This window comes from Ziziphus jujuba, chromosome 2 (assembly GCF_031755915.1).
Source record: "Ziziphus jujuba cultivar Dongzao chromosome 2, ASM3175591v1".
Lineage (NCBI taxonomy): Eukaryota > Viridiplantae > Streptophyta > Magnoliopsida > Rosales > Rhamnaceae > Ziziphus > Ziziphus jujuba.
Genome location: NC_083380.1, coordinates 1,107,598 through 1,133,568, shown reverse-complemented (window position 1 = coordinate 1,133,568; position 25,971 = coordinate 1,107,598). Strand labels below are relative to the sequence as shown.

At 34.8% G+C, this 25,971-nt stretch overlaps 5 protein-coding genes across 8 annotated transcripts; 3 read left to right on the top strand and 2 right to left on the bottom strand.

Annotated features, from left to right (window-relative positions):
- Nucleotides 1-6,162: 6,162 nt before the first annotated feature.
- LOC107417648 (zinc finger protein WIP2) lies at nt 6,163-9,361 on the top strand. Its single transcript, XM_016026264.4, has 2 exons — nt 6,163-7,192; nt 8,688-9,361. Exons 1-2 carry the CDS (start codon nt 6,548-6,550, stop codon nt 9,123-9,125), a joined length of 1,083 nt encoding a protein of 360 aa, XP_015881750.3. The 5' UTR covers nt 6,163-6,547; the 3' UTR covers nt 9,126-9,361.
- Nucleotides 9,362-11,776: 2,415 nt separating this feature from the next.
- LOC107417604 (uncharacterized) lies at nt 11,777-13,471 on the top strand. The gene is made up of 2 exons (XM_016026212.4): nt 11,777-12,675; nt 12,866-13,471. Exons 1-2 carry the CDS (start codon nt 12,405-12,407, stop codon nt 13,093-13,095), a joined length of 501 nt encoding a protein of 166 aa, XP_015881698.3. The 5' UTR covers nt 11,777-12,404; the 3' UTR covers nt 13,096-13,471.
- A 279-nt stretch (nt 13,472-13,750) lies between these two features.
- LOC107417603 (thylakoid lumenal 19 kDa protein, chloroplastic) lies at nt 13,751-14,839 on the bottom strand. The gene is made up of 2 exons (XM_016026211.4): nt 14,365-14,839; nt 13,751-14,263 (listed from the first exon to the last, which is right to left on the bottom strand). Exons 1-2 carry the CDS (start codon nt 14,750-14,752, stop codon nt 13,887-13,889), a joined length of 765 nt encoding a protein of 254 aa, XP_015881697.1. The 5' UTR covers nt 14,753-14,839; the 3' UTR covers nt 13,751-13,886.
- Nucleotides 14,840-15,713: 874 nt separating this feature from the next.
- On the top strand, nt 15,714-21,374 carry LOC107417669 (putative RING-type E3 ubiquitin transferase C3H69). Of its 4 annotated transcripts, XM_016026298.4 has the most exons (8): nt 15,717-16,166; nt 16,907-16,994; nt 17,097-17,890; nt 18,085-18,154; nt 19,690-19,778; nt 19,888-19,948; nt 20,486-20,565; nt 21,056-21,374. In XM_016026298.4, exons 1-6 carry the CDS (start codon nt 16,156-16,158, stop codon nt 19,922-19,924), a joined length of 1,089 nt encoding a protein of 362 aa, XP_015881784.3. In that variant the 5' UTR covers nt 15,717-16,155; the 3' UTR covers nt 19,925-19,948; nt 20,486-20,565; nt 21,056-21,374. The 4 variants fall into 4 exon arrangements, with proteins under 4 accessions (XP_015881786.3, XP_015881783.3, XP_048329513.2 ...); XM_048473556.2 differs by lacking the exons at nt 20,486-20,565; nt 21,056-21,374 and adding an exon at nt 19,387-19,453 and having other exon boundaries at nt 15,715-16,166; nt 19,888-19,925; XM_016026300.4 differs by lacking the exons at nt 19,690-19,778; nt 19,888-19,948; nt 20,486-20,565; nt 21,056-21,374 and adding an exon at nt 18,761-19,189 and having other exon boundaries at nt 15,714-16,166.
- A 2,419-nt stretch (nt 21,375-23,793) lies between these two features.
- LOC107417634 (phenolic glucoside malonyltransferase 1-like) lies at nt 23,794-25,641 on the bottom strand. Its single transcript, XM_016026251.4, has one exon. The coding sequence runs from the start codon at nt 25,369-25,371 to the stop codon at nt 23,968-23,970; it is 1,404 nt and encodes a 467-aa protein (XP_015881737.3). The 5' UTR covers nt 25,372-25,641; the 3' UTR covers nt 23,794-23,967.
- Nucleotides 25,642-25,971: the final 330 nt, after the last annotated feature.

Genomic DNA, 25,971 nt, shown 5'->3' with positions numbered 1-25,971 from the left:
AATATTTCTGCCAATCTATTAGATTATTTGAGAGAAAGCCTAATTTTGCCATAATTTTATATTTTGCTTAGGCCCAAGGCCCAGTATTTGCTGAAGTATGAACATTGAATTTTTTTTTTTTTTTTTATTACAACAAATAAATATTGAACTTGCTAAAGAAGACTTGCTTAAATTTTGCTTTCGATTGTATGGAAGTTTAAGTCATTAAAAATAAAAGGAGATGTTGCCGACATGCTATAGAGAGTAAGTTGACCTCATGAACGGTATATTTTTTATTCACAATAAAATCCAAAAAAAAAAAAAAGAGGACCACATTGAGAGACTTTTGAGTAGGATGGCTAGCCACAAATTCATGAAATGTACCATTTTTATTGGTTTCTACCTTTTTTTTTTTGTAGTTGAAGTGTGGAAAATTGGGTGATTATAACTTAATTTGTTTTCGTGTCAGATGGAAAATAGTATAAATTGTATGTTTCCTACATTTTCCAACTGAATCATTCCTCAAATTCTGCATCATGTAAACCCCGCATCAAAAACTCTGGATTTAGGCATTGACCATGTCCTCTATTGGCTAATATAGCTTGTTGGAATATATATAAATTCTATGAATATTAATGGAATATTATTATTAATTGAGAGTTTCTTTTTTATTTTCTTAATATTTTTCATTTGGTAAAGGGATGGAAAAGAGTATCCCATTCATGCTATTAAATTCATAATGATGGGTTCTGTGGCCCATTACCACCACACCACATGAGTAGCCAGTAGCAAGTCATCTTTTGTAGTGTATTTTGGCTTCCACTTGAATTCATGAGCTCAAAGAAAATGTTCATTTTCGTACTGGATTTGCGGGATATGTTTTGTTTTCGATGGGTACACAGAATAATCATAACTTTAAAAGAAAACCCTTTTCTTTTCATTTCACTTATTGCGTGCTTTAGGATTTTTTTTATTTTAGTATTTTTTCGTTCTTTTTGATGTTGAAAATGAATATTAGAAGTTGGGATCATCAGCACAAAAAAGAAATCTCATTTTTTTTCTTTTTTTTTTAATTTTACAATATAAAATGTGTAGATTATGATAACAAAGAGGTCAAATGGCCTAGAGAGATCACGGAAGTGAAGAAGATGTCACTTTCGATCTTAACACTGGGTCGTAGCTAATTGAAAGGTCCTTCTTCTGCCACACTTTTTCTTCTTAGCTCTTACCCTACAAGATGGTTATTAACCATGACAACTTGTATGTTTGTTTTCTCAAGGACTAAACTCAGCATCAATCTTGAGCACAAACACTGATACCATTTGATGGAGTTTGTTTACCAGCTGCAAGACATTGTGGGTTTGATTTTCTCATCTCTTATTCACTATAATTAAATGCTCCATTGGAAATAACTCTCTCCCTCTCTTTTTGTTGTATAAATTACGTAGAAACAATTTCTGCAGCAACACATTTTCAGAGACACACTATATCAAATACATAGCAATAGCAGATAATTCATAGTTGTCATTCTCAATATGAATATGCATAAACACGCTTTTAATTGCCTTTTTCATAAGGATAATGCTGCTCTGAAATTGTTTTGCATTTACCAAAAAAAAAAAAAAAAAAAAAGGGGGGGTTTATTTAGAAACTTAGGAAGTTCTCACTAGGTGCTAATTAAATTTTTTTTTTTTTGGCTAAAAAACTAGGTGCTAATTAAATATATATGGAAATGGGTACTCTGACATTTTTGCAGAGAAGAATGCACTGGAATTGATGGTTTTGGTTTGCTACACATGACTGATTTCATGTATTCACCCAAAAAAAAAAAAAGACTGATTTCATGCAGAAGCAATAATTGTAGGCCAAGCCTGTGTGTGGCTTGTTTTGATGGCAATACTTGAAGCAGAGAAGGCGGGATGTGGATTAAGGATATTGTTATTTTTGTACCAACTTGATGTGGTTTGGACCATCTAACTTGTCTTTTTCCATGTAGAAGAAGCTCATCGCAGAGCCCACCAATTGCTTGGACCTATTTCTACACCTTTTGCCCATCTAATTCTAGTAGGATCTTGCAGTTTTCATATTCATCGATTTGTGAAACTATTTAACAAAATACTAGCTTCGAGTACGATTTACCTTGGAAATAAGATAACTTTTGGGACTTGGGTTATCTCATGGAGACAAAAAACTTCACTGTTGCGTAACTTGAAAGACAAAGCTGAGCTTAGAGTAAGTACTAGCTACATATAGTGTCAAACTGGCTATTTCCATCTAACTTTGGATGTTTGCAATTCAAAGAATACAAAACACCAAAACCTCTTTAGAAAAAAACTAAAAGGAATTTGAGTACATAATAGGTGAAAAGCAAGTGAGGTTGAGTGTGAAATTGAAGCTTAAGAAAAAGATAAGGCTGTCCTTTTCATGCATTAAGCAAAAGACAGAAGATGGCATAATTAATGTTTTAATGAAACTAAAAAAGAAAATGACGCAATATTTGAATGCAAACAGTGAGTTTCAATCATGCTTCTGTTAACATCTGATGCAAGTCCTCATGACCTGTCAACTTCACTGTATAATATATGTACTACTAGTCTACTACTTCTTCCACTCCCTCTTCATATTTATCAACTCTCTAATTAATGCATGCCCTTTTTCTTCTCAATCACTTAACACATATAAAAAAAACCACTCAGCCTGGTTTAAATTGCTACCACCTTCTAGTTTGAACTTTTAACACAACGGAATTAATCATCTTCTCTATCTAGCAGCTGCTAGTGCTGGTCTCTTTCTCTCTCACCCAATCCCTTTCAACCAAAGCTTGCTTGCATAACCTGCTAGCTAGGTCGCTTCTGATTTACTCATACTTGAATGAATTCCATCCAGCCATATATTATTCTAACTTGCAATTTTTATCTACTATTTCTATACATAAGATATATACTTTATTCATGCTTATTTATAGTCACACTCTTGAAGTACTCCGATTGAACTATATATTGCCTCTAAGTATTTATATTCAAAAATGTAGAGATAAAAGGGAATAATATATAGATATATAATTGTATAATTAACATGGATACTTTCATACATTAACAAGACAATAATATATGCAAGAATCACAACATTGAGGTTGCAATCTTTCATCACATAGGAGGAGCAATCAAGAATCTTCGATACAGCAAATTTAATGAAAGCAGGTGAATATTTTATTTTATATGCGTTTTTTTATTAATATTATTAATAGGGAAGGGAAACAAACAAAAGAAAAAAGTGATTTAAATTTCAGGCAAAAAAAAAAAATGTGATTTAAAAATTTCGTACGTTTTTTTTTATGGGAGTTTGTAAACAATTGGGAGGCATAGTTGTTTGGAAACTTCAAAACAAGAGATGTACATAGAAACTCCAAAAGCTAGCTCTCATGACCACCTCAGTTTCCCAAGCACACACACTCGTGCACTCTTGGTGATATTAAATTTATATATACAATATATATATATATAGAGAGAGAGAGAGAGAGAGAGAGAGTTATGAGCATGGACTCGAGTCAAACTCTAAAAATGAAAAATTTATATTCAAAGAGTTACACTAATTTATGATTAGGGTACCAACTTCTTTTGCTTTTACCAATTGTATATAAGAGATATTATTTGCTTTTACTGGCTTTCTAAAGCACATCTCCATCTCCATCTCTTTCTTTTATTCTATTTATAATGAGTACAAAATACTGCTAAGAAGTTTGATTCAATTGGCTATCCAAAAGCTTTACCACAGTGAATCTTGCAGAAAGACAGACAAGGTAAAGAAACAGATTAATTATGAAAGTCCACCCGAAAAAAAGAACATACTCCATAATTATCTTTAATAATTAATAGAGTTGGTTTAGTTAATAATTTCCACCGTAATGCATATCTTTGTAAATCACACAGTAGCATTGAGATAAGTTATATATTCAAATTAATTAATTTAATCAGCATTGGGGTGCGGTTTTTGATTATGGTCACTGGTCAAAATAGCATCCCAAGGAAGAGTTTTCTGCTTCTAAATAAAACATCTATTTCTTATGACTTGACCACCTAGCAAATCTAGTTGAAATTCTGGTGGTGATTGTTTATAGAGACTTTTGCTTTCATTAATTTAACTATAAATTTATTCAGTTTTTCAAGTCAACAGATCTATTTAAGAACTGCTTTTGCGAAGTTCCAAATTTGTTCAATGACCAAAATCTGCATAGCCTGAAATCCTTTTAGATCTGCATCGATCAATTAATCAAGGCTTAGGGAAAGGCAGTCATACAAGAAATAATCTAGATAATAGAAACTTTTAAGAGCTAGCTTCAATATATATATATATATACATACATATTCAATTTTCATGGTAAAGACTTTTATTTCAGGTTGGGATATCATATATAATAACATAAAATCAGTGCCATATTGAATGCTTGTGCAATAATTTTGTATGCATATATTTTATTAGTCAAAAAAGATACGAATAATTCAAATTGTCCCCCATTGCCTTGTCCCATTCCTATTTCACCATAAGTTTCACAGAGTCTCTTCCATATATCTCATTTAAGATATCATCATGTCCTATCTCTTCCCAGCTTTCTCTCCACTCACACAGACAAATGTGGCACTGATGGGTTAGCTTGAGAAGGATCTAGTTTTGGAAAAGATGTTTCCAAGTTTTTGTGTTAGAAAACTACAGTACTACTCCTGATTTGCCTTACCCTTGCTTCTTGGACACAAAAAACAACTACATATAGCTATATATTATATAGGTGCTTTTTTTTTTCCCCCCTTTAATATCGGTTGCTTTCCATTCCCAAACTATAGTCCTTATATTTTTAGCCACAACCTTCAACTTTTGCCTCTATCATTTTAGCTCTCATAGTTTGAGCTCCATGTGTCCAATCTGTCTTTATTTTGATTAATTGTATGTGTTTGTTCTAGCTTCCACGTGTCGCAATCGGGTTGCCTCTGGAAACTTCTGTTGGAACTTTTGAAATGCAAAAGTTTCTGGTGTAATTCAAATGAAATTAGGATAGCAAATGTCCTTGTCTAAGAAATTGTTTTGTTGTTGCTGCTCGTTAAGTACATATATAATATATATATTTTGGAAGGTTCAATGTGGAAAAAACTGAAAGTAATATATCACTACAAGGTACTAATATATATATACGTACTAAATAGTGCTGTTTTGGTGTTACATTGGAATTACTTTTCACAATTTGAAAATGAAATCACTTAACCAACTTTACAATTGCAATGACATGGAAGAAAAAGACTTCATTATGGATGCTTAAAGAACCTTAATTGTTATTATGGAATGCTCAACCCTGTAATTGTCGTTTCCATGAACATTTACCCATATAAGTGACCTTAATATATATATATAGATATATATCATGATGCTTAAAAATGTTAATGTAATCAATGCATATAACATGGTTTGTAATATAATTACGTACTTAATTATGGAATGGTGTATTTCATATAAAAATATATCAATGCATGCTTATCATATCAATTTATCATGTTGACTGTATTTTATTAGCAAGGCTTATAATTTATAAATTAGTATAAATTGTCCTTTTCCTTACCGGAATAATTTTTTTTTCTTTCTTGGTGAATTACCGGAATAATATATATATATATATACATGTATGTAGCACAAATATTTATTGCATTCTGCTTGACTAAATTAATGTTAACCATGAATAGTACAATCAATGAATGATAAATAACTATTTCCTTCAAATGTTATTGCATTAATAGTGCAAATTAAATTAGTTTCTAGTGGTGGTGATTTCAATTAATTAGACTGGTCATTAATATTTAAAACCCAGCATGTATTTCACCTGCTATAATGAGCGCTTGTTGACCTTGTTGAATTTATTGACTATGCAAAAAGCCAAAAAAAAAGGGAGCGCATTTATTACGAAACATTAAACACGCCCATCTAAACAAATGCCGGATTGTTTGAGGAGAAAACGAGACCCAACCAAAAAATAAATAAATAAATAAAAATTCAGAATTAAGAATTAAAAAAAGAAAAAGAAAAAAAGAATATTGTCTCTCTCTCTCTCTCTCTCTCTCTCTTCTCTTGTAGACAACCTGCTTGTGTAATCTCTGACTTTTTATCTTTTTATTTGCTTTGCAGAGTGAGGGAAGGGTAATTCCTTGACTTTCTTACACAAACTTTCAGCTTTCTTCTTTTACATTTGCAAAAATAACCAGGTCTGTCTCTTTTTCTCACCCTTTGGAAGCAAGATAGCAACCTTCTATAATTACAAGTCTAATTATCTCTCTGATCACCCTCCTTGTCGATTTCATCTCTTGCTTTTCATAGATTTAAATGCCTTGACGTTTCTATACACATCTCCAATCTTCAATTTAATTTTGTGTTGCCCTTCACATTTTAAAACGAGTCTACTCTAAGACCATTTTCTCTTTCTTAGTGTTTATAAATAGAATCAATCTTCAGAGAGCCACACTATACCGTACTAAACCATCCCATTCCTACTTAACCTATCTCTCTATTCTCTCTTTCTTCCTATATCACCATGACAGACCCTTATTCCAATAATGTCTTCAATGGATGGATCAACTTCACTCATCTCCATCCACACTACTACTACTCCAATCCCTCTTTGAATTTCAACCAGCTTCCTCATCAGTACGCTTTCCCAAACAAGGTCATTAACATTAACAAATCTTCTATTCAAACCCAACGACCCTTTAAACATGTTCCACCTTCTTCATCACCACCTCTGAAAGCTCTTCCTTTGATAGACAACTTGATCAGGGGGTCTGAAGGACAAGATCAGGAATATGAGTGCTCCTACTCCTCCAGCAGTGCAATGGAAGAGGAAGAAGATCATATAAGAAATAATAACAAAGATGATATTAATGTTGGTGATGGGAATGATGGTGATAAAGCGTATCGTAATAATGTGACTGTTGCACTCAACATAGGGCTGCCAAGCCCTAATTCTGATGATGCGGGATCTAGCAAGATGATCTGTTCCAGCTCAGTAGATCAGGATGTGACAGACAAAGATGGAGCAAATGTGGTTTCGAGCCACCCTTTTGAGAGATTAAACAAGGGTCAATATTGGATTCCAACCCCTTCTCAGATTCTCATCGGTCCAACTCAGTTTTCTTGTCCAGTTTGCTCCAAAACCTTTAACAGATACAATAACCTCCAGGTAACATGACAAAATAAAATAACGCATCATGAACCCCAAAATCCTCATCCCTAGCTTTTCTTTTCTTTTCTTTTTTTCTTCTGCATTTCATGCTTTCCATATCCTTGCTTGATTAGTTTTCCCTTATAACAAGAACCCAATTTTGCATTTTTATATATTTCAATTATTTAAAATTATAAGCTGTGTTAAAAATTGGAACATATATATGTTTGTATCTGGTCCGACTGGATAGACTTATTTGTTTGGTTTTAATTAAAATTGATGAATGTTCCTTTGTGTATTTTTTGTTGCTTTGAAGATTGTGCTACACTAATTTGCACATGGTGTTAAAATGCTTTATAAATTAATTAATTAACATGCGGAAACTGAAAAAGATTTACATGATTCAGATGATGTTCATCAAGAGCCTGGGTTTCCTAGCTATCTGAAACAATGCGCTGCTATATGTGCAATATTATTGCACAGTAATAGTCTTCGTGAAAAAACAAACTGATTGAAATATGCTTTTACACCCCAAGAAACCACTGTTTTCGTTTCTGAACACTACAGACTTTTAACGACCACATGTGTCAGAACAGTAGGGTTAACAAAGACATGCATCTCACCATGTCTGGACTGGAAGTTCTCTGGTCTATACAAAGCTTTTTTATATATATTTTAACATGATTTACTCATACACTGAATATGTATATGTTTAATGATATATATGCAATGCTTAATTTATATAAGTCCTTGGGTTTAATGAAATAAAATAAAAAGGTTAGTCTTCAATGAATTAATTGATTATTGGTCTTTGGCATACTGCCAAAGTTGGACAATTTTGTATCTTGTTCTATCAGTTTTTCTTTTCTTTTTTTATTTTTTTGGTGAATTGTATCTTGTTCTATTAGAGAGTGTTGTGAGACTGAAATTAAATAACCTGTTCAGCACAGCTTCCAAAATAGAACTATTTCTAGTTAATCTTATCAAATTGTTGCTCTTCGGGGTGAAACAGTACATTGCATATATTTTGAAAAGTTTTTTCCATATACTTTGTATTCTGGACAGTTTTTAAAATCCAAAGTTGGTCGAGCATACACATATTATCAAAAACAGTCTAGATGAGAATTAAAAGCTAACAGCTTATAAATAGATATAATATGTCCTAGTTCTTCTTGTGAAATTGAAAATTTTCCAAATTTTGGGTTTTCTTACTCTTGGAAGTCCACATCTTCTCCTTCCCTTTTCCTTTTCTCCTCCACAAACACATAGATGGCTTTATTTACTTCTGTTTGCACGCTACTACTGCACATACTTACTGATCCCTCTAAGTGGATCAAAATCAAAATTTTGAAACTTACATGTATTTTCTTGGTTATACAGTCCAGTCCATACTATTTGCCTCCTATGTGCATCAAAATTTCTCTCTCTCTCCCCCCTTCACTGTAGTGTGTAGGTAAACATTTTGTTACGTATATATAATTTTAATTTTTGTGCATGGGGTGGGAAATTGCAGATGCATATGTGGGGACATGGATCTCAATATAGAAAAGGACCAGATTCTCTAAAAGGATCTCAACCAACAGCAATGCTAAGACTCCCTTGCTATTGTTGCTCACCAGGTTGCAAGCACAACATTGACCACCCAACATCAAGGCCACTCAAAGACTTCAGAACTCTCCAAACTCATTACAAGAGGAAGCATGGTATCAAACCCTTTGTCTGCAGGAAATGTGCCAAAACTTTTGCCGTTAAAGGTGATTGGAGGACTCATGAGAAGAACTGTGGCAAGATTTGGTATTGCATTTGTGGCTCTGATTTTAAGCACAAAAGGTCACTGAAAGACCACATGAAGGCTTTTGGTCATGGCCATGGAGGTTTTGGCATTGACTGCCCCGAAGATGAAGATGAGCCTGCCTCTGAAATTGAACTTGATGGCGAGGCCTCAATTTGATATTTGCAATTTCAAGATTTGATTTAGTCTTTAAGAGCTTGTGCATCAATTGTTAATGAATTAACTATCCTTTTTTTTTTTTTTTTTTTTTTTTTTTTTTTTTTTGGTCCATGTGTTTAATTGTACCTATGTCTATATAAGGGAGTGATGGTCTTCGTCTAAATGAAAGTTGTGTATTATTATTGTTTGGCTTTTTTGTTTTCATCTAATTGGAAAATTTGTTTCCTTTTAAATCATATTTATCATGAAAAAACAATGAATAAAAAGAAGAGCTTCAATTCCTTCTCATTTAAATTAACATCTTTAATTTTATGCAATGTAAGAAGTATCATAAACAAACAAGTTGTTCACTTACTGTTTAGGGAAACATTTACGACATCCAATGACTATACATAATGAGGGAGGAAGACATGAATGTAATTGGCTCATTCTCATGTAAATTAACATATTTACTTGTATGGAATATAAGTAATATCATAAACAAACAAGTCGTTCACTTACTGTTTAAGGAAACATTTACGACATCCAATGACTATATATAATGAAGAAGGAAGACGTGAATGCAATTGGCAATATGAAATGTAATTGCCTCATTGTGAATTATAATATATGTATATGTATATTTCCAATCTAATTTAAGTATGAAATAATCAGGATTTAAATATACATTTTCTATGTTGTTTATTGTATTTTCTTATGTAATATTTGAATTGCCAAAATTTTCTTAATTTTTGGAATCTCTAGAAGCCAATTAGATGAAAAAGACTAATATCTTGTCCACTTATCTAAGCACTTCAAAAATAAAGTTGTTGTTTTAGCATGAATAAGCAAAATATTGTAGCCTGTTCCTTTATCTTTTGGGCGCACATTTAAAATATGGAATTTTTTATCCAGCATTAAATTAATTGCTATATATCCCCACTGGTATTGAGATTAGGTCCAATTTTCTTTTGTCTTATGGAGACAAGATCAGACGACATCAAATCTACTATGAACAAAAATAGAACAGTTTCCATCCCTTTAGATATCATATCATAGTTTTATCTTTTACATCTATTATATACAAAAGTGTTTCAATTGTCAAGTATAGAAATGGTAAGAGATTATTACAAAGGATAATGTAATAATGGCATATATTTTTGGTATAACCTTTTTCTCTACGATGTCTAAAATTATCGAAGAACACCCTTCAAAAAATAAATAAATAAATAAACAAAAAAAAATAATTCTTAGAAGAACATTATAGATGCAAATGGACCCATGGCCTAAAATCCTAAAAATGGACCAAAACATGGCCCAATTGAATAGAGCTGTCTCATAAAAACCCAAGTGCAGCATGTCAAGAATACAGCCTCTTTTTTCAAGGGGGAATTCGGCCAATACCCATATTTGAAAGCCATTAACGAAAACTACACTTCCATTCTCAATCTTTTTTATTTTGCCCTGATGTACATATTCTACCCTTAATAAAAATAAAAAATAACGTGAAAGTTTTTTTTTTTTTTGGTTTTTTTCCTCGTTTTTTCTCAAACCCTAGATCCTAAATTTCATCTTCTACAACTCAATATCCCTTGCAATTTTGGAGGAGGAAGACAAAAGAAAAAAAACGAAGCAAGAGAACCAAGGCAAATAGCAAGCAAGAAAAAAGCAAAAAAGAAAAAGCAGTGACGGCAACAAATATGTCTTTCCAAGATCGATGCAGGGCTCGCATAAATTGTTACTTTTGGCAGGGACGAAGTGGATGAGTTTACATGGGGGAGGGCATACTGTTTGGAGCAGTCGAAGGAGTACAATGACATCAAGAGTGAGATTGAGAATCAGAAGTAGTAGTAGTGATTACATGAGTAGCAACCCTTGATTAATTCCTATCTTCTGTACATAGGTTGATAATGGTTTTGGTAAGCTTTTGATTTAATTGAAAAACCTGAAAATTTATCTAAAATAATTATGTAAACATGAAAGGTCATGTGTTTATAATGTGCACACACACCCATGTTTATGGTACATAACTGGCTTTCGAACCTTTTTTTTTTTTTTTTCCGCTTGAACTGGCTTTTGAACTGCATTATGCTGCTTGAACTTTATTTATTCCCTTGTAGAAACTATATAAAATCCAACAAATCAAATAATGCTACTTAGCATTGTCCATCTGCCATGATTGTCTAAATATTTAAGAATTATTTGGCTCAATTGAATTTTCTCTTTCTCTTTCTTTTTTCTTCATACTTTGTTCGGATTCAGCAGAAAAATAGAACACCTTTTTATCTTAATTTTGGAAAATTTGACCCAATATCCTTATCTGAAGGCCCTTCAAGATATCTACCCGTTTGGTTCTAAATTTTTTTGGTTTACCCTTTATTTTTTTGATATTTCTAAATTATCCTTTTCAAACGTTGAAAGAAAAATTAAAATAAAAATGTATTCTATTTTTCTGCTAAATCTGAACAAAGTATGAAGAAAAGAGGAAGAGAAAGAGAAAATTCAATTGAGCCAAATAATTCGTAGATATTTAGACAATCATGGCATATGGACAATGCTAAGTAGCATTTTGATTTGTTGGATTTTATATAGTTTCTACAAAGGAATAAATAAAGTTCAAACAGCTTAATTCAGTTCGAAAGCCAGTTCAAGCAGAAAAAAATAAAAATAAAAAAGATTCGAAAGCTAGTTATACCATAAACATGGATATGCGCACATTATAAACATATGACGTTTTATGTTTCTATAATTATTTTAGATGAATTTTTAGGTTTCTCAATTAAATCAAAAGCTCACCAAAACCATTATCAACCTATGTGCAGAAGATAGGAATTAATCGAGGGTTGCTAGTCATGTAATCACTACTACTACTTCCGATTCTCAATCTCAGTCTTGATGTCGTCCTACTCCTTGGACTGCTCCAAACAGTATGCCCTCCCCATGTAAACTCATCCACTTCGTCCCTGCCAAAGTAACAATTTATGCGAGCCCTGCACCGATCTTGGAAAGACATTTTTGTTGCAGTCACTACTTTTTCTTTTTTGCTTTTTTCTTGCTTGCTATTTGCCTTGGTTCTCCTGCTCCGTTTTTTTTCTTGTCTTCCTCCTCCAAAATTGCAAGGGATATTGAGTTGCAGAAGATGAAATTTAGGATCTCGGGTTTGAGAAAAAAGGAGGAAAAAAACCAGAAAAAAAAAGAAAAGAAAAGGATTTTCACGTTATTTTTAACTTTTATTAAGGGTAGAATAGATACATCAGGGCAAAACAAAAAAGATTAAGAATGGGAAGGTAGTTTTCGTCAATGGCTTTCAAATTTGGGTATTGGGCCGAATTCCCCTTGTATTTTTCTATGATGGGATTGGTATACAATCTTTCTCGAAGCCTCTTATGCGCTTGCAAGCCATTTGGATATCATGGTCGTTTAAAGATCAAGTCTTGCAGGAACAGCGTCGGCGAGAGCAGACCAATCACATCCCAAATCCAAACAAAGAAGAGATGCTTGAGATGCTCCACTCTTTACTCCGACCAAGACAATTCTCCAACCGCTTGCTCCTTCCACGGCCACACCACTGGTATGTGAATATGGAATATGGATTTTCTTCTTCTTATTGCTCACTTTGTTGAACTTTTTGGTGGTTTGGGCAATAATTTCCAATATATGGAAGCTGAAACTTTTAAAGGTCGAATATTTGTATTGATAAAGTGAGGATTTTTCTCATTTTCGTTTATTTTGTTTTCGTTTCTATGTCAAAATTTTGGTAGGAGAGAAGGGATTATTTTCATTGGCTCCACCACACCAAGGGATTGATGGAGAGTGGAGTGATGGGTCTGGAGTAATCGTTTACAGATGGAATGAGAAGAACAACAGGCCAAACACTGGAAGTTCCAATTGGAAGAAAAGATGGAGTTGCTGTGCTGAGTACGATGAGAATGCCCCACCTTGTCGACGAGGATGGCATGTTTCTTATGATGATGGATCCACTTTATATTGAGCTCTAATTAATAATACCATGCCATCTGAGCAACATAAGAACATGTTGGATAAAATTGTACACTGAAAATCTGGTTTGGAACGCAATGAATTGTGTACAGAGGTCAAAGGATTCCCATTTGCTTGGATGACCATAATAATCTGATGTGGGTTTCCTAGTAGATGTCAGTATCTTTGATACCAATATTTATATAATATTGCCATTTGCATGGTTGAGCAAATCATATGATGTGGGTTTCCTAGTAGATGTTAGTATCTTTGATACCAATATTTATATAATACACGCTCTGTTCTTTGTTTATGCTTCAGTTTATTACTAGCCTCATGTAAATTTTGGTTGAAGATTTGCATGTATAATCTTCTCTCTTTGGGCATTACCAATCTGGTTTAGAACCCAGTGAATATTCTATGATGTGAATGTGGTAGTACTTGTATGAGTGTGTGTAACGATACGCCCATTTGATTGGATGGGAAAAAGATTATTGAGCTGCAGGAATATATTATCTTTTTTGTCCAGTATTGAAAGCTTGCTTCAAATTCTCTCGTTGAATCTTTACTTACTTCTATCCCAAATTCAAGAAGGTTGTTAAGGAACTTGAATTGAAACTCCAAACCAGAAGTGCAAGAACAAAAAAAAAGAAAAAAAAAAAGGCCAATTTTGTACCGCAATTTCTCTCCTTTAAAGCAAAAATTGTACATTTCTTTTTTTCGATGAAATCAAAAATTGTACATTAAGACGCACACAAAAACAACCACAACGTGACCCATCAATGATCAATCCCTCTGAACAGACTAATATGATCCAACAGTCTTAAAAGACTCGTGAAGATGCCTCAAAACATCTCGGTCCCTATTCCACTCAGGCGTTGGAGCATTGACGAAATGAGCATAAAGCTTGTTTTTTGCACAAGTAACAGAGATCAAGCTATGAGCCCCAACCCCATCAATCTCGTAAATATAGTAAACTTGGCCGTTCTCGTCCTTCTTCTCCTCCGATGTCACACCGTCTGCGCTCGCTATCAAGTCCTGCAATTCCACATCCGACAATGCCAAGTTGTTCAAAACCACATCCTTTGGTGCTAGCTGTCGGAACCCAGACAAGAAAGTCAGATACTCTTTCTCTGACCTCTTCTTTGGGTTATAGAATTCACTGTCAGTCCCATTAGTACCTGTTAATCAGAAACAACTACCCCATAACATTCTATAATAAGAGCTTAAAAAATTTGCAGATTAGATATGAGAATTGGAGGCTTGGAACAGTATATAGTACCCTTTTCGACCTTTGAAACCAAGCGCTCTTTCCAACCATCAGGGACTTCATAGATGTATTCAGCAGAGTCTTTCTTGTTGGAGTTTCCACCATAACCGCCGTAATTGGCAGCACTGGCGGCGGTGCCATAGTAGAGCTGATAGTTGGGGGAGTCTGCTGCTAATGAAGGAGGAGTTATGGAGAGGACGGTAGCTGCGGCAAAAGTGGCTGTTAAGGTAGCAGAGGATAAGGTAGAAAGCGATGGTAAAATTGAGGTTGGTGGGGTGGTTTGGAGGTTCGGTGGCTTTGAGGAGGTTGGTGGGATGGTTGGAATGTTTGTGCCGGAGGTGGTTCCGGTGGCGGTGGTGGAGTTGGAGAAGAGAGCTGAGGGTGAGAGAATGGTGGCCATTGGGGGTGGCTCGGATCGAAATGGAAGGTTGTGGTTCGTTCTTTTGTTTTTGTGTGTTATCTGTAATGGAAGATTTTCCTTATCCAAACCTCTAGTAAGGTATATTGCTATTTTGTTTTCTTTTGGGACTAGAGGTTTATTTTTTTCCCCCTAATGTTTGGGAACTTTAGGATAGAGATATTTTACTATATAATTTTATTTATTTATTTTTTTTAATAGCAAGATTGCTATATGAATATTTGAAAAGTACTAATTCTTACCAACCAATAATGACAAAACTATATTATATTTACTTTTTTTTTTAGTATCATATATAAGTTAGAAGGTGATATATATAACTATGAAAAAAAAAAATTGATATATATTGTTGTCATAACTCTTTTAGTCTTGAATAAGACGCATGATTGCATTTAGATTTTGTATTTTATTTTATTTTTTTACACGTTAGCCCTTTAATGCATCTTAATCTTTAAATTATGGAATTGTATTTTGTGTCTCAAAACTAATAAAAATTAAATTGGAAACCAAAGTGATAAAAATTAAAGTTTCACTATCAAAGTGTAACCATAAGCATTTCTTTATTTATTATTATTATTATTTTTTTGGCTGAAGTAACCATAGGCATTATTCAAAGACAAAAAGAGCCAATCATTTTTTATTTTTTATTTTTGGGGTAAAAGTTTTCATGCATAGTTAAAGAAGAATGTTGCATGCCTTACACTACAAGTAATTTTGTGAGTAAAGCTATGTTTTGTTGGAAGCAAAAAATAAAAAATAATAATAAAAAAAATACCATAATGTGTTAGTTTTGTCAATTTAAGAAACATTGTGTTTGGAATGCATAATAATAGAGCATAAATTTTGCACGGTCGGAATCCAAACCATTTTCCACCAAGTAACGGAAAGGAAAGAAAAGAAAAGAAAAGAAAAGAAAAAAACTTCCCCCCCCCCCCCACCTAAAAAGCTGTTTAACGGGGAATGGTGCTCTGCTGGGAGGTCATAGCGGAGAGACGACTCCAATTTCAAACAAAACGCCCAAAAACTCTTGTACGAAGGGCCCCAAACTGTAGACGCGCTTTTTATCTGAAATACCGTCGCTGCCCTTTCGCTATAAAACAGTGATAACAAGCATTACAGTAATTATATGCGAAACCCGATGGCCATTCCGTAACCGCCTAGCACTGACCGCCAAAAACCCTAGCTATTCATCGTTTCAGAGACACGCAGAGAGATTTCTCTCTCTCTCTCTCTCTCTCTCTTTCTGACTTCTTTCCTTGAATGAATGATTGCACTTCACGTGTCGCACACCTCGATTCTCGCTGCGTTTCTCTGATTATTGCGTTGACGATTTTCATTCTTTTTGTGATTGGTGGAACTCGGTTTCTCCATCGGTTTCAATCGCCATGTCTAAGAGGTCGGTTTTTTTCTTTTAAGCGCTGATATGTTTTTGGTTCTTTTCTTTTGATCATGCTTACAATTTTGAATCAATTTCTTTTGAGAGTTAGCACCTTTGATTGTTTTTTTTTTTTTTGGATGAAGTTTATTTGGAATTCTTTTGCGGCTCTTAAATGGGGAAAAGTATATTCTTTCTGTGCTAAATTTATTTTATTTTTATGCTCTTTGGAGGGATTATAGGGGGCATTGGGTGAAGCATTTTGAGTTTTTGTGATGCTTAATCAATACCCATGTTGGGTTTTTTGAAATTGGATTCTACATAATGCTGAGACAGGCCTTATCTGGTGTGTTCTCTGTTTGGTTGGCGAGAAAATGTAATAGAGGTAAGTAATTTGATGTTTGTTACTGCTGGTGTAAGTGTGAAAATTTGTGTTTCTGCATTAAATAAAAAATGGGGTTTTTCCAGTTGCTTCTGGTTTTTGGGCAATCTTCAATGTAGTCTCGTCGTCAGTAGAGTGGTTTTTCCATCTTAATGGGGAATTGCGCGTAAATTGATTGGTTTCCAAGTTTCTTATCCGTAGTAGAAGGAACTACTTAAAAAGCTGATGAATTTTGTTCGGTCTATGTGCGATGTATTCAAGTTTTATGATGATGGTTTTTTGAAATCTCATCTTTTGAATGCAACCAAATTACAGAAGACTTATTTTGCTTATTGATTTATTGGTATTGCGATAAAGAAATGCTTCTAATACTCTGCAGGGTTCTTTGCAAGTTCTTTGCCCATGGGGCATGTCTGAAAGGGGAGCGTTGCGAGTTTTCACATGATTGGAAGGATCCTTCAAATAATGTAAGAGTTCATGTTTGAATTCACTTTGTTTATATGCGCTTTTAGAATTTTTTTCACAATGTTTTGTTTCCTCATATATATTTATTTCCTGGAAAATCAAAGGTTTGCACCTTCTATCTGAAAGGAGTCTGTGCATATGGTAGCCGATGCAGATACGAACATGTTAAGCCTTTGCGTTCTGAGTCTCCTGGTTCATCCTCTTCAACTAGTTCCAGGCAGTCGCTGGTTTCTGATTCTTCACCTTTAGGTCATCATTCACAAAACTTATCAGGCGGAGTTTTTCTAACTCCAGGAGTTCTTACAGAGCTCTCTGCTTTAAGTAGACCTTTCTTTCCTTCAAAAGAACCTGCATGGAAGGTAGAGTCCGAGCAACTTGATTTTGTAGATGCTGGTAATATTGGAGGGCCTAGGACTAGTGGACCAGCTGACCGGCCTATCTGTTCATTTGCTGCTGCTGGTAATTGTCCTCGTGGAGAAAATTGTCCTCATATACATGGAAACATATGTCCCATCTGTGGAAAACAATGCTTGCATCCTTTTAGACCTGAAGAAAGAGAGGAGCATCTGAAGACATGTGAGAAAAAGCAGAAGAACCTTGAGGCATTGAAACATAGTCAAGAAATAGAATGCAGCGTTTGCCTGGAACGTGTACTTTCAAAGCCTACAGCAGCTGAACGGAAGTTTGGGCTGCTCTCTGAATGTGATCATCCATTTTGTATATCTTGTATTAGGAATTGGCGTAGTAGTTCCCCCACTTCTGGCATGGACGTTAATAGTGCTTTGAGGGCATGCCCAATTTGTCGCAAGCTTTCATATTTTGTCATTCCAAGTGTCATTTGGTATAGCACAAAAGAAGAAAAGCAGGAAATTATTGATAACTACAAGGCAAAGCTTAGGTAAATTTTCTATACTTCCGGTGCAAATAATTGTCTTGGATTTCCTAACTTGGATATATTTCCCAGCTATTTAAAACTTTTTCAAGTGTAAGTGTTCAAATATTTTTTCTTCATTAGAGAATTTTTTCTTTTACTTCGTGCTATTTACTTAATGGAAATATTCAGCAACACAATTAATTATTTTCCTGTTATAGGTCAATTGATTGCAAGCACTTTGACTTTGGCAATGGGAACTGCCCATTTGGGACTAGTTGTTTCTATAAGGTAATATTAATTGCTTTTTTCATATAGATGGTTCTTTTTTCTTGCCGTCCTCAAATGGTTATGCCCTTTACATGTGTGATTGCAATCCAACCAGCTAAAGATGTTAGCTCTCCGTTGTGCTGTTTTTTATTTGTTTTTTACTATATTAAAGTTTTATTACCTTTTATTTTCTCTCCTGTTTGTTGAAATATAACTGTGAAGATGCAGACATAATTGGCTTTAGTTGACTTCTCTTTGTAAAATAAGTTGGACTTTAGGAGTTGTGTTAACCGTATTGAACTGACTCAACTAATTGATGTCTAGGGAGAAATGAATTTAACTGGTTAAACAATCTAAGCCTAGTCATTTTGCGCTGTGGCCTATGAATGCATTAGCTAGCTTGAGTTAATTCCAGCCAAGTGCGTATGAAAAAATTCGATGTTATACTCTTATTTTTCCTTTGGATTTCGATTATGACAGCTTGGTGGTTAATGTACACATTAACTTGAATTAAGCCCAAGACAAGTGGGGTTTTCTTTGTTTTTTTGCCGTTTACTCTCATCTAGGAAGGCATTAACTTTATGACTCCTTTAATGGATAGAATGTTTGTTGTGTTCCAGCATACAGTCAAGCCTGGCTCATATGTATGGAAATATCAAAGGCCACCTCCACGGAGACCAACTCAACGCAGATCCAATGCTTTGGATATGGATACCCTATTTGATATGGTTGCGGACTTAGAAGAAATGATGTTTGATAGTCCTGAAGATTTAGACATTTTCTGTTTAGACCCTGTTGAGATAGCTTACGTACTAAGGCAGCTGGCTGTTAGCAGCGACTCATCAAGTGATGAGGAGATTAATATATAGCCCTTTCAGCTAGTAGATTATGTAGTTCAAGTCGTAACCACTTTAATTTTTATCTTGGAGTGCGGAATTGTTGCCGTTACCTCGTTGGCAACCTCTTCCATTGGTGGAAATATCAAGTTTGTAGTGTCTGGACTTTTGTGACAATAATTTATGTTAATTTAAAGTGAAAATTAGAATTATCTTGAGGGATCAAGGTTTCTATGCTCTGCTAGTGTTAGTGGCATCTCTGCCCAAGTTGTAACATTTTCATCTCATGTTTTTGGTCCTTGCTAGAATTTGGTTTCATACAATTAAATCATTGGCCAAAAAGGAAAAAGAATTCCTACAATATTATGCAAATTTTCTTCTCTGTTATTTTAATTATTCGTTCTTGGTGGTTTAAAGGCTTGCCAAAGCTTGTCAAATTTAGCGCTGAAATGGCTTTCTCAATTGTGAGGATGCACTAGACTTGGTAGGTAGTACCTTATGTAATCATTTTTGATTGATTACATGCTCCCCTCTAATGGAACTATTTGTTTGTAACCATATATGTCCTGTTTTTAGTCTTCTTGTTCTTGGCTTGCAGTATTAATTACTTATGGCTATTTTTGTCGTCTCTTCTATTCTAGTTTACTTTTTTATCATTGTGATGATTACAGTAACAACAAAATCCGTATGCAGTAACATTGGTGTTTCTTTCAATTGCAGCATGCATACCGTGATGGCCGTTTGGAGGAGGTTGTCCTGCGTCATCTAGGAAATGAAGATGGTCAAGCAGTGATAGCTAAACATATTAGGTTACATCCGTGCCTTTCTGGTTACCCCTTTTTTTTCTTTTTTCCTTTTTTCTTTTTTTTTTCTTTTTTTAAATTTACTTGTGGTACTTTTCTCGCTATGGTACTTCAGGCTGTCAGATTTCCTTGGTGATTTGCATATAGAGTGAAAGGAGCCATCTCTATATTCTAGTGTAAGTGTTTAATGTCATTTGCTTTTATTTTGCTTCTATCGCTGATGAAAAATCAACATATGCAATCTTGCGTTCATGACTATCTTCCAGTTTTGAAGGTTCATTTCTGACATAAAGCATTGATATGAGTGCACGCTTAACTTACTAAATTTTAACTGTGTTGTTTGATCCTGCCTTGCTGTCTCATCATTCTTGCGCATATGGGGAAAGACTAGCCATATCATGCCAAGATTAGTGGGCTTTTAGCTCCTTTTAGTAATCATTCATGTCTACTGAAATGAATTGGCAATTTGATGAATGGATAGGGCTCTAAACACCTAGAGGAATCTCACCTTTAAAGAGTGACAGCATAAGAGATCACTGGCTTCACCACTATTGTGTTACTTATTTATCGAGCACCCAGATGATTAGTAATATGTGATGAACACATCATGTTGGGGAAATGATCTGGTGATACACATTAATGTGGAAGCTGAAGTTAGTCATGCCTTATCAACTGTCAAAAATGCGTTGACTGCTTCTTGTCTTAATATGCAGGATATAGATGTCATCAGGAAATATGTGTGACTTCATTGCTGAGTTATCTTTTGCTTGTGTTCACTGCTGTTGTTTGTAAGGTATGATACTCCCATGCTTAATCATTGATCCTGCAGTTTTATTTGTTTGCCGTTGCCAATAATTGTTCCCGTCATTATATCTGTTCCTCATATACTGGGAAAGTTATGTTTATATTAAGCGCTTTTAAGTTAATAATAAAGTCTAGGGCATCATGCATACAACTTTTTGCTATCCTATCTCTGTAGTTTTGGTGGTATTTATTGACTAGTCTCTGTATCTATCGGTTCTTTAACAATGAAACACATTTGTAAATTTTAAAGCCACATATATAATTTCCCATAAAAGTGTGTTAATATTAAGACAGTTTATGGTACAACCCCATTGATAAATATCTTCTATTACGCCATATGATTGAGTTCATACTTAAAGCTGTTGAAATTGTATTGCCCTCAAGCCAGACGTCATATATATTTGTGGCAATGTTAATATCTTGCTTATTTTTATTATAATTTGTTACCATATTGACCCCAATACGGCCTTCTGATGCAGATTCGGGTTCCTGGGAGCGAGCCAGTCGTGGAAGTGCATGCCTGGTTATGTGACGAAGTACGCACTGCACCTTTTATTAAAATTGCAATAAAAACATGGAGAGCATAGCCGGCTAAAGGGCAGGGCCAAAGTTGCCTTTGCCTGGGGTCCAAAAGAAAAGGATCCATTATAGAAATTAAATATATGCTACCGTTTATAATGTTTTTTTGGCATCAGTTTTTTTTTTTTTTCCCCATTTTATTTAAATTCTCATAATGAAAAGGAATATTATATTTCATAGGAACCAAGTAACTTCAAATTCTAGTCTCTTTTTAAGTCACTTTTTATCTTTATCTTCTATAATCCATTTTGCTCTATAGCGAAATTCATATTCTACAACCGAATAATGATATATGATATGAATCTCTATTTCCACCATAACGAAGGAGAATGGTTTCATTTCTTTCTCAAGAAGGATGTGCGAATCATTCCTCGTTGCCGTTGAATTGTAATGGATATTCCACCCGCAATGAACCTAAAATAATCTCAATTTGGTCTTCCAATTAACCCAAAAAAAAAAAAAAAAAAAAAAAAAAAAAGAGGAAAAAAACTCTCAATTTGGTCCCTTCTGTTTTTTTTTTGTGTTTTTTTTTTTTTTTTGTTCTTTCTTATTCGAAAATCGTTCCCCAATGCTGGAGTTGGTTAAATTTTGCTGCCTAATTACGACACAGAGTGCACCTTATATATTAATGAATTGTATCATAAGATCGAGTAGAAAAGTACGAGAATTTTGAAGTGTTACAGATACAATATGCTTTTCAATCCCTTTTAAAGATTTCTCTCGTCCAAAAAGACTTAACAAAATCGAATAAATGGAACAATTGTTCCCATGTATTGGCAGCTTTCTATTAGCTTCCTCAGCTTTCCTCGTATCATTCACATATACATACACACACACACACACACACAGAGAGAGACATATACATATAAATATATATATATATATATATATACATATGTAAAATCATATTTCTGCTGTTCAGTAGTGTATTATTATTTTTTCAGTAATTTTGATTTTACGGCTTTTTACGGTAGCTTAAAAGAGAACAAACTTTTGAAGACAAGATGCTCCCAAGAATCCAGTATAACATCAAACCCAGCAAACCAATATAATAAAAATCCAATATACTGTATTATGCAAATCATATTTTACAAAATAATAATAATAATAATAATAAAAAGAAATACATGGAATCGACAACAACCCTATATGACTCTCTGTTTTATTCCACACACTAGTCTATGTATATGTGTGTGTATACTCTACATATATATATATATATATATTCTATAACCAAACCATAATTTATATATAAAAGACAAATGAATAATTACGAAATGGAAAAATAACGAATATCAAATCCATCTCTGAAGAACCCATAAAAAAAAGAAAAAATAAAAAAATAAAAATAAAAATCTAATGGTTTATGAAGGGCAACAAGAGAGACAGGAAGAGCAAGGCGAAGATAACAGCCCCAGACAATGGACTCTGCCAGTTGGCAGCTCCTTCATCCGGTCCAGGAGCTGGAGCCGGAGGCGCAACGAAATCCTGAGCTGAGCCAGACACTGCCAGCACAGCCACCACCAAAACCACCATAACTACAGCCTTCATTCCTCCAATTTGCGCCATTTCACACACCAACAAAACAAACTGAGACACACACACACACACAGATTTTTGAGGAAGATATGTTTTGTTTGTAAAATGTGGTGAGAGAGGGTGAGGGACTACGGTTACGGTATTAAAAATATTTATAAGATGCCAACGAGTGTGGGACCCAAAGAAAACGTGGACAGGTGGCCTTTGGTGTTGGCCACGTTGCGGACTTTTTGTTAGTTTCGGATTTGTAAAACACCAAAAAGAAAAGTTGCGAGTCCAACAAGGAAACGGCTCACGCTCACCACACTCGAAGCCTCAGGAAAGCGGTTCGGTGTTGCTTACCTGTTTTTCATGTACCGTGTTTGACTTTTCTTTTTCTTAGTTTTTTCATTTGTGGATTTCAACTGGGGTCTTGTCAGGCTTAAGTATGTTGGATCCTCTTTCATGGGCCTTCTTTAAATTGGGCCTTGTATATGGATACGGGCCTCATTTGGATAATGCTTTATGGGACCCACTCATTATTATGTGGCCCTGAAGCTTTTCTCGTCTGTTTCAGAAGGGACCACGTCGATACGTCAATTTGCGTTATTATTATTGTTGTTATTGTTTGAACACTGTTGGCTTTATCATGATGAATGTGGTGTAGCAGCGAGAGAGCTGTATTTCAAATAACGGATGTATTTATAATACTTTCAGAGTATGTATGTGAATTCTACTCCCTTAAATATAAGAATGGGATCTATACACACTTGAATTCTACTTCTGTATTAAAAGGGGAGCATATGGATTCCATTGCTGTATTATGGGGCGCACATATTCCGATTGCATCATAAGTATCTTTTTCCCCCAAAGTGTTATATTATAACCATGTTCTTGTTGAACGTATTATTATAAATTTATACTGCTTAGAAAGAATCTTTTTAATTTCAATCTTATAATCTCAAAAAGTCTAAACCAAATTATTAGATATGAATCGACCGAAAAGTGCATGCCAACAAGAATTAACTCTATTTTTTATATGTGGGTGTTTTACTCTTTTCCCTTTCTAAATGATTCGTAGTAGAAAACACCAAGTCAGGACCAATTTGCAACTTGCACAGATCAACAAAATGTTCCTTTTATTTATTTATTTTTTTTTTTTTATAACTTTTTTCATGCTTGTTCTAAAATTTTCCACCTCCAAAGAAGCATGAAAGAAAGAAATAAAGAAACATTATTGTTCATTTTTTGGACAAGCAACAAAGAAAGTTAAATAAGCGACTGCAATGTTAGATCATGAAAGAGCATTGAGACCCTTGATAAAGAAAGAGGTAAAAGCATCCATTTGAGGCTTTTCCAACACCAACCCAACTTCAATCCCACCTTTCACTTGTCTGCTCTCAGTCAATGAAATAGCCCTTGTTCTATCAATTGCTATCTCCTCTATCTTCTTTGGTCTCCCCCACCCAAAATCTCTGCTATAAAGATCCACCTTCGGCGATCCGGATGCCATCAGGTGGATCTCCGACCCAATTAACACCTCCCAATCCGAAATCCATTTCTCTGCCCCTACAAGAACTGCCTTATCCAACCTCTTAACCGTACTTCCAATGGCTCTTGCCGCTACCACAATCCCATCTTCTCCGAGCAACTCATCCACCTTTGCCATTGATCGGCCAAATCCCACACAGTTACCCACATAACTCGTTGGCACCGGAAAATCCATTCGGGTTATTCCACCCGCAATGAACCCGAAGTAATTCGGATCTTCACGGACACATTTGGTTTTCAGACCTCCTAGCAATTCCCGAGCTTTAAGAAGACAAACCCATATGAATGAACATGTGAGCACGTACGGAGACAAATGCACTGGGTGTGGCTCGTTGTTTTCGTCGCATCGGGAAAGAATCCAATTCTTAATCAGCTCCATGTTTGTTGGAAACACGACAAACGTGGCACGGACCATTTTTTCTCCGCAACTCGGTTTGGATTTTGGATTTTGATATTTCCACCATTCATCCAAGAAAATGGGTTCAAAACCATTTGAATCCACGATGACCCTTCGATCGTAAAAGGGTGTAAAAGATGAATCTCTAAGATTACTTGAAAATGCGGACCAAGTCTTCAAGAAATTGTTGAAAGTCCGACCATCGGCGACAACGTGGTGGTAGGCGATTCCAATTGAAATTCCAGAGTTCGGGAAGACCGTAACTCGAACAGCGAGCAATGGAAGCTGTTGGTGGGTCCCATTGTTTGCTGGAAGTGGAAGCTGGGGGACGAGTGGGTGGAAATCTTTAGCGTCTCTCTGGTAATCCCCGGAGAGGTAGAGAAAGTCGCTGCCAGACTCGGAGACGGTGAATGAAACAGAGTCGTTTTGGTAGCAGCAGAGGATGTTGGGTTTGGAGGGTTTGGGAGGGAAATGGAGGGTACCGGCGAAAGGGTAGAAGAGAGTGAGAGTGAGGGAGAGAGAGTGCTTGAGGTTTGGGAGAACGGTGGAAGTGAAGTGAGAAGTGGGATGGTGGAATTCATAGAAGAAAAGGAGTTGACTTGGAGGGAAGAAAAGCCATGGAATGTCTAGGAAAGTTAGAGGGAGTGAGGTTGTTGGTGGAGAAGGAGAAGAAGATGAAAATGAAGATGATGTGGGTTTGGGAGAGATTTGGCACTCCTCGATCACTTTGGCTGTGCAGGCCTTAGCCATGGCAGATTCAGAGAAAATAGATGCAAATTAATAGACAGTCAGAGATCGTGGTTTGGTGAAGTGTTGGAACTCGTGTATAACAAGTTCAGGTGGCAACTGAGAAATTTGAGGATATATATATATATAAATATATATATATATATATTCATGATGGATATTTAAATCCTCTTGCAATCTAACTTTTAGTTTATATTAAAATTGTAAAAACTAGAAATCTGAAATATACATTGTTTTAAGGGTAATTTTGATGTATTGGAAGTTGAATTTTGATGAGCCTTTATGTGTCTGGCACGTCTATGAAGCTGTTGTGACCTGTGTTGAGGGTCTGCCTTAAAATTGGATGAGAATGTGAATGTTTTTAATCCATTAAATTAAAATTACACTAAAAACTAATACATCTTTTCCCCCTCAAAATATGATGAGATTGGAGCTTTTAATTTAGACATGAACTAGATATCATCTTGTTTCACCCCAAAAAAGAAAAAAATAACTAAGACAGCATCTTGTCAATTTTTTTTTATAATTTTGACCAAATTATGTTAGGCAGGAGATCGCTGTCATGGCCAAAAACTATTTTACTTTCTGTTTTTTGTTTTTTGT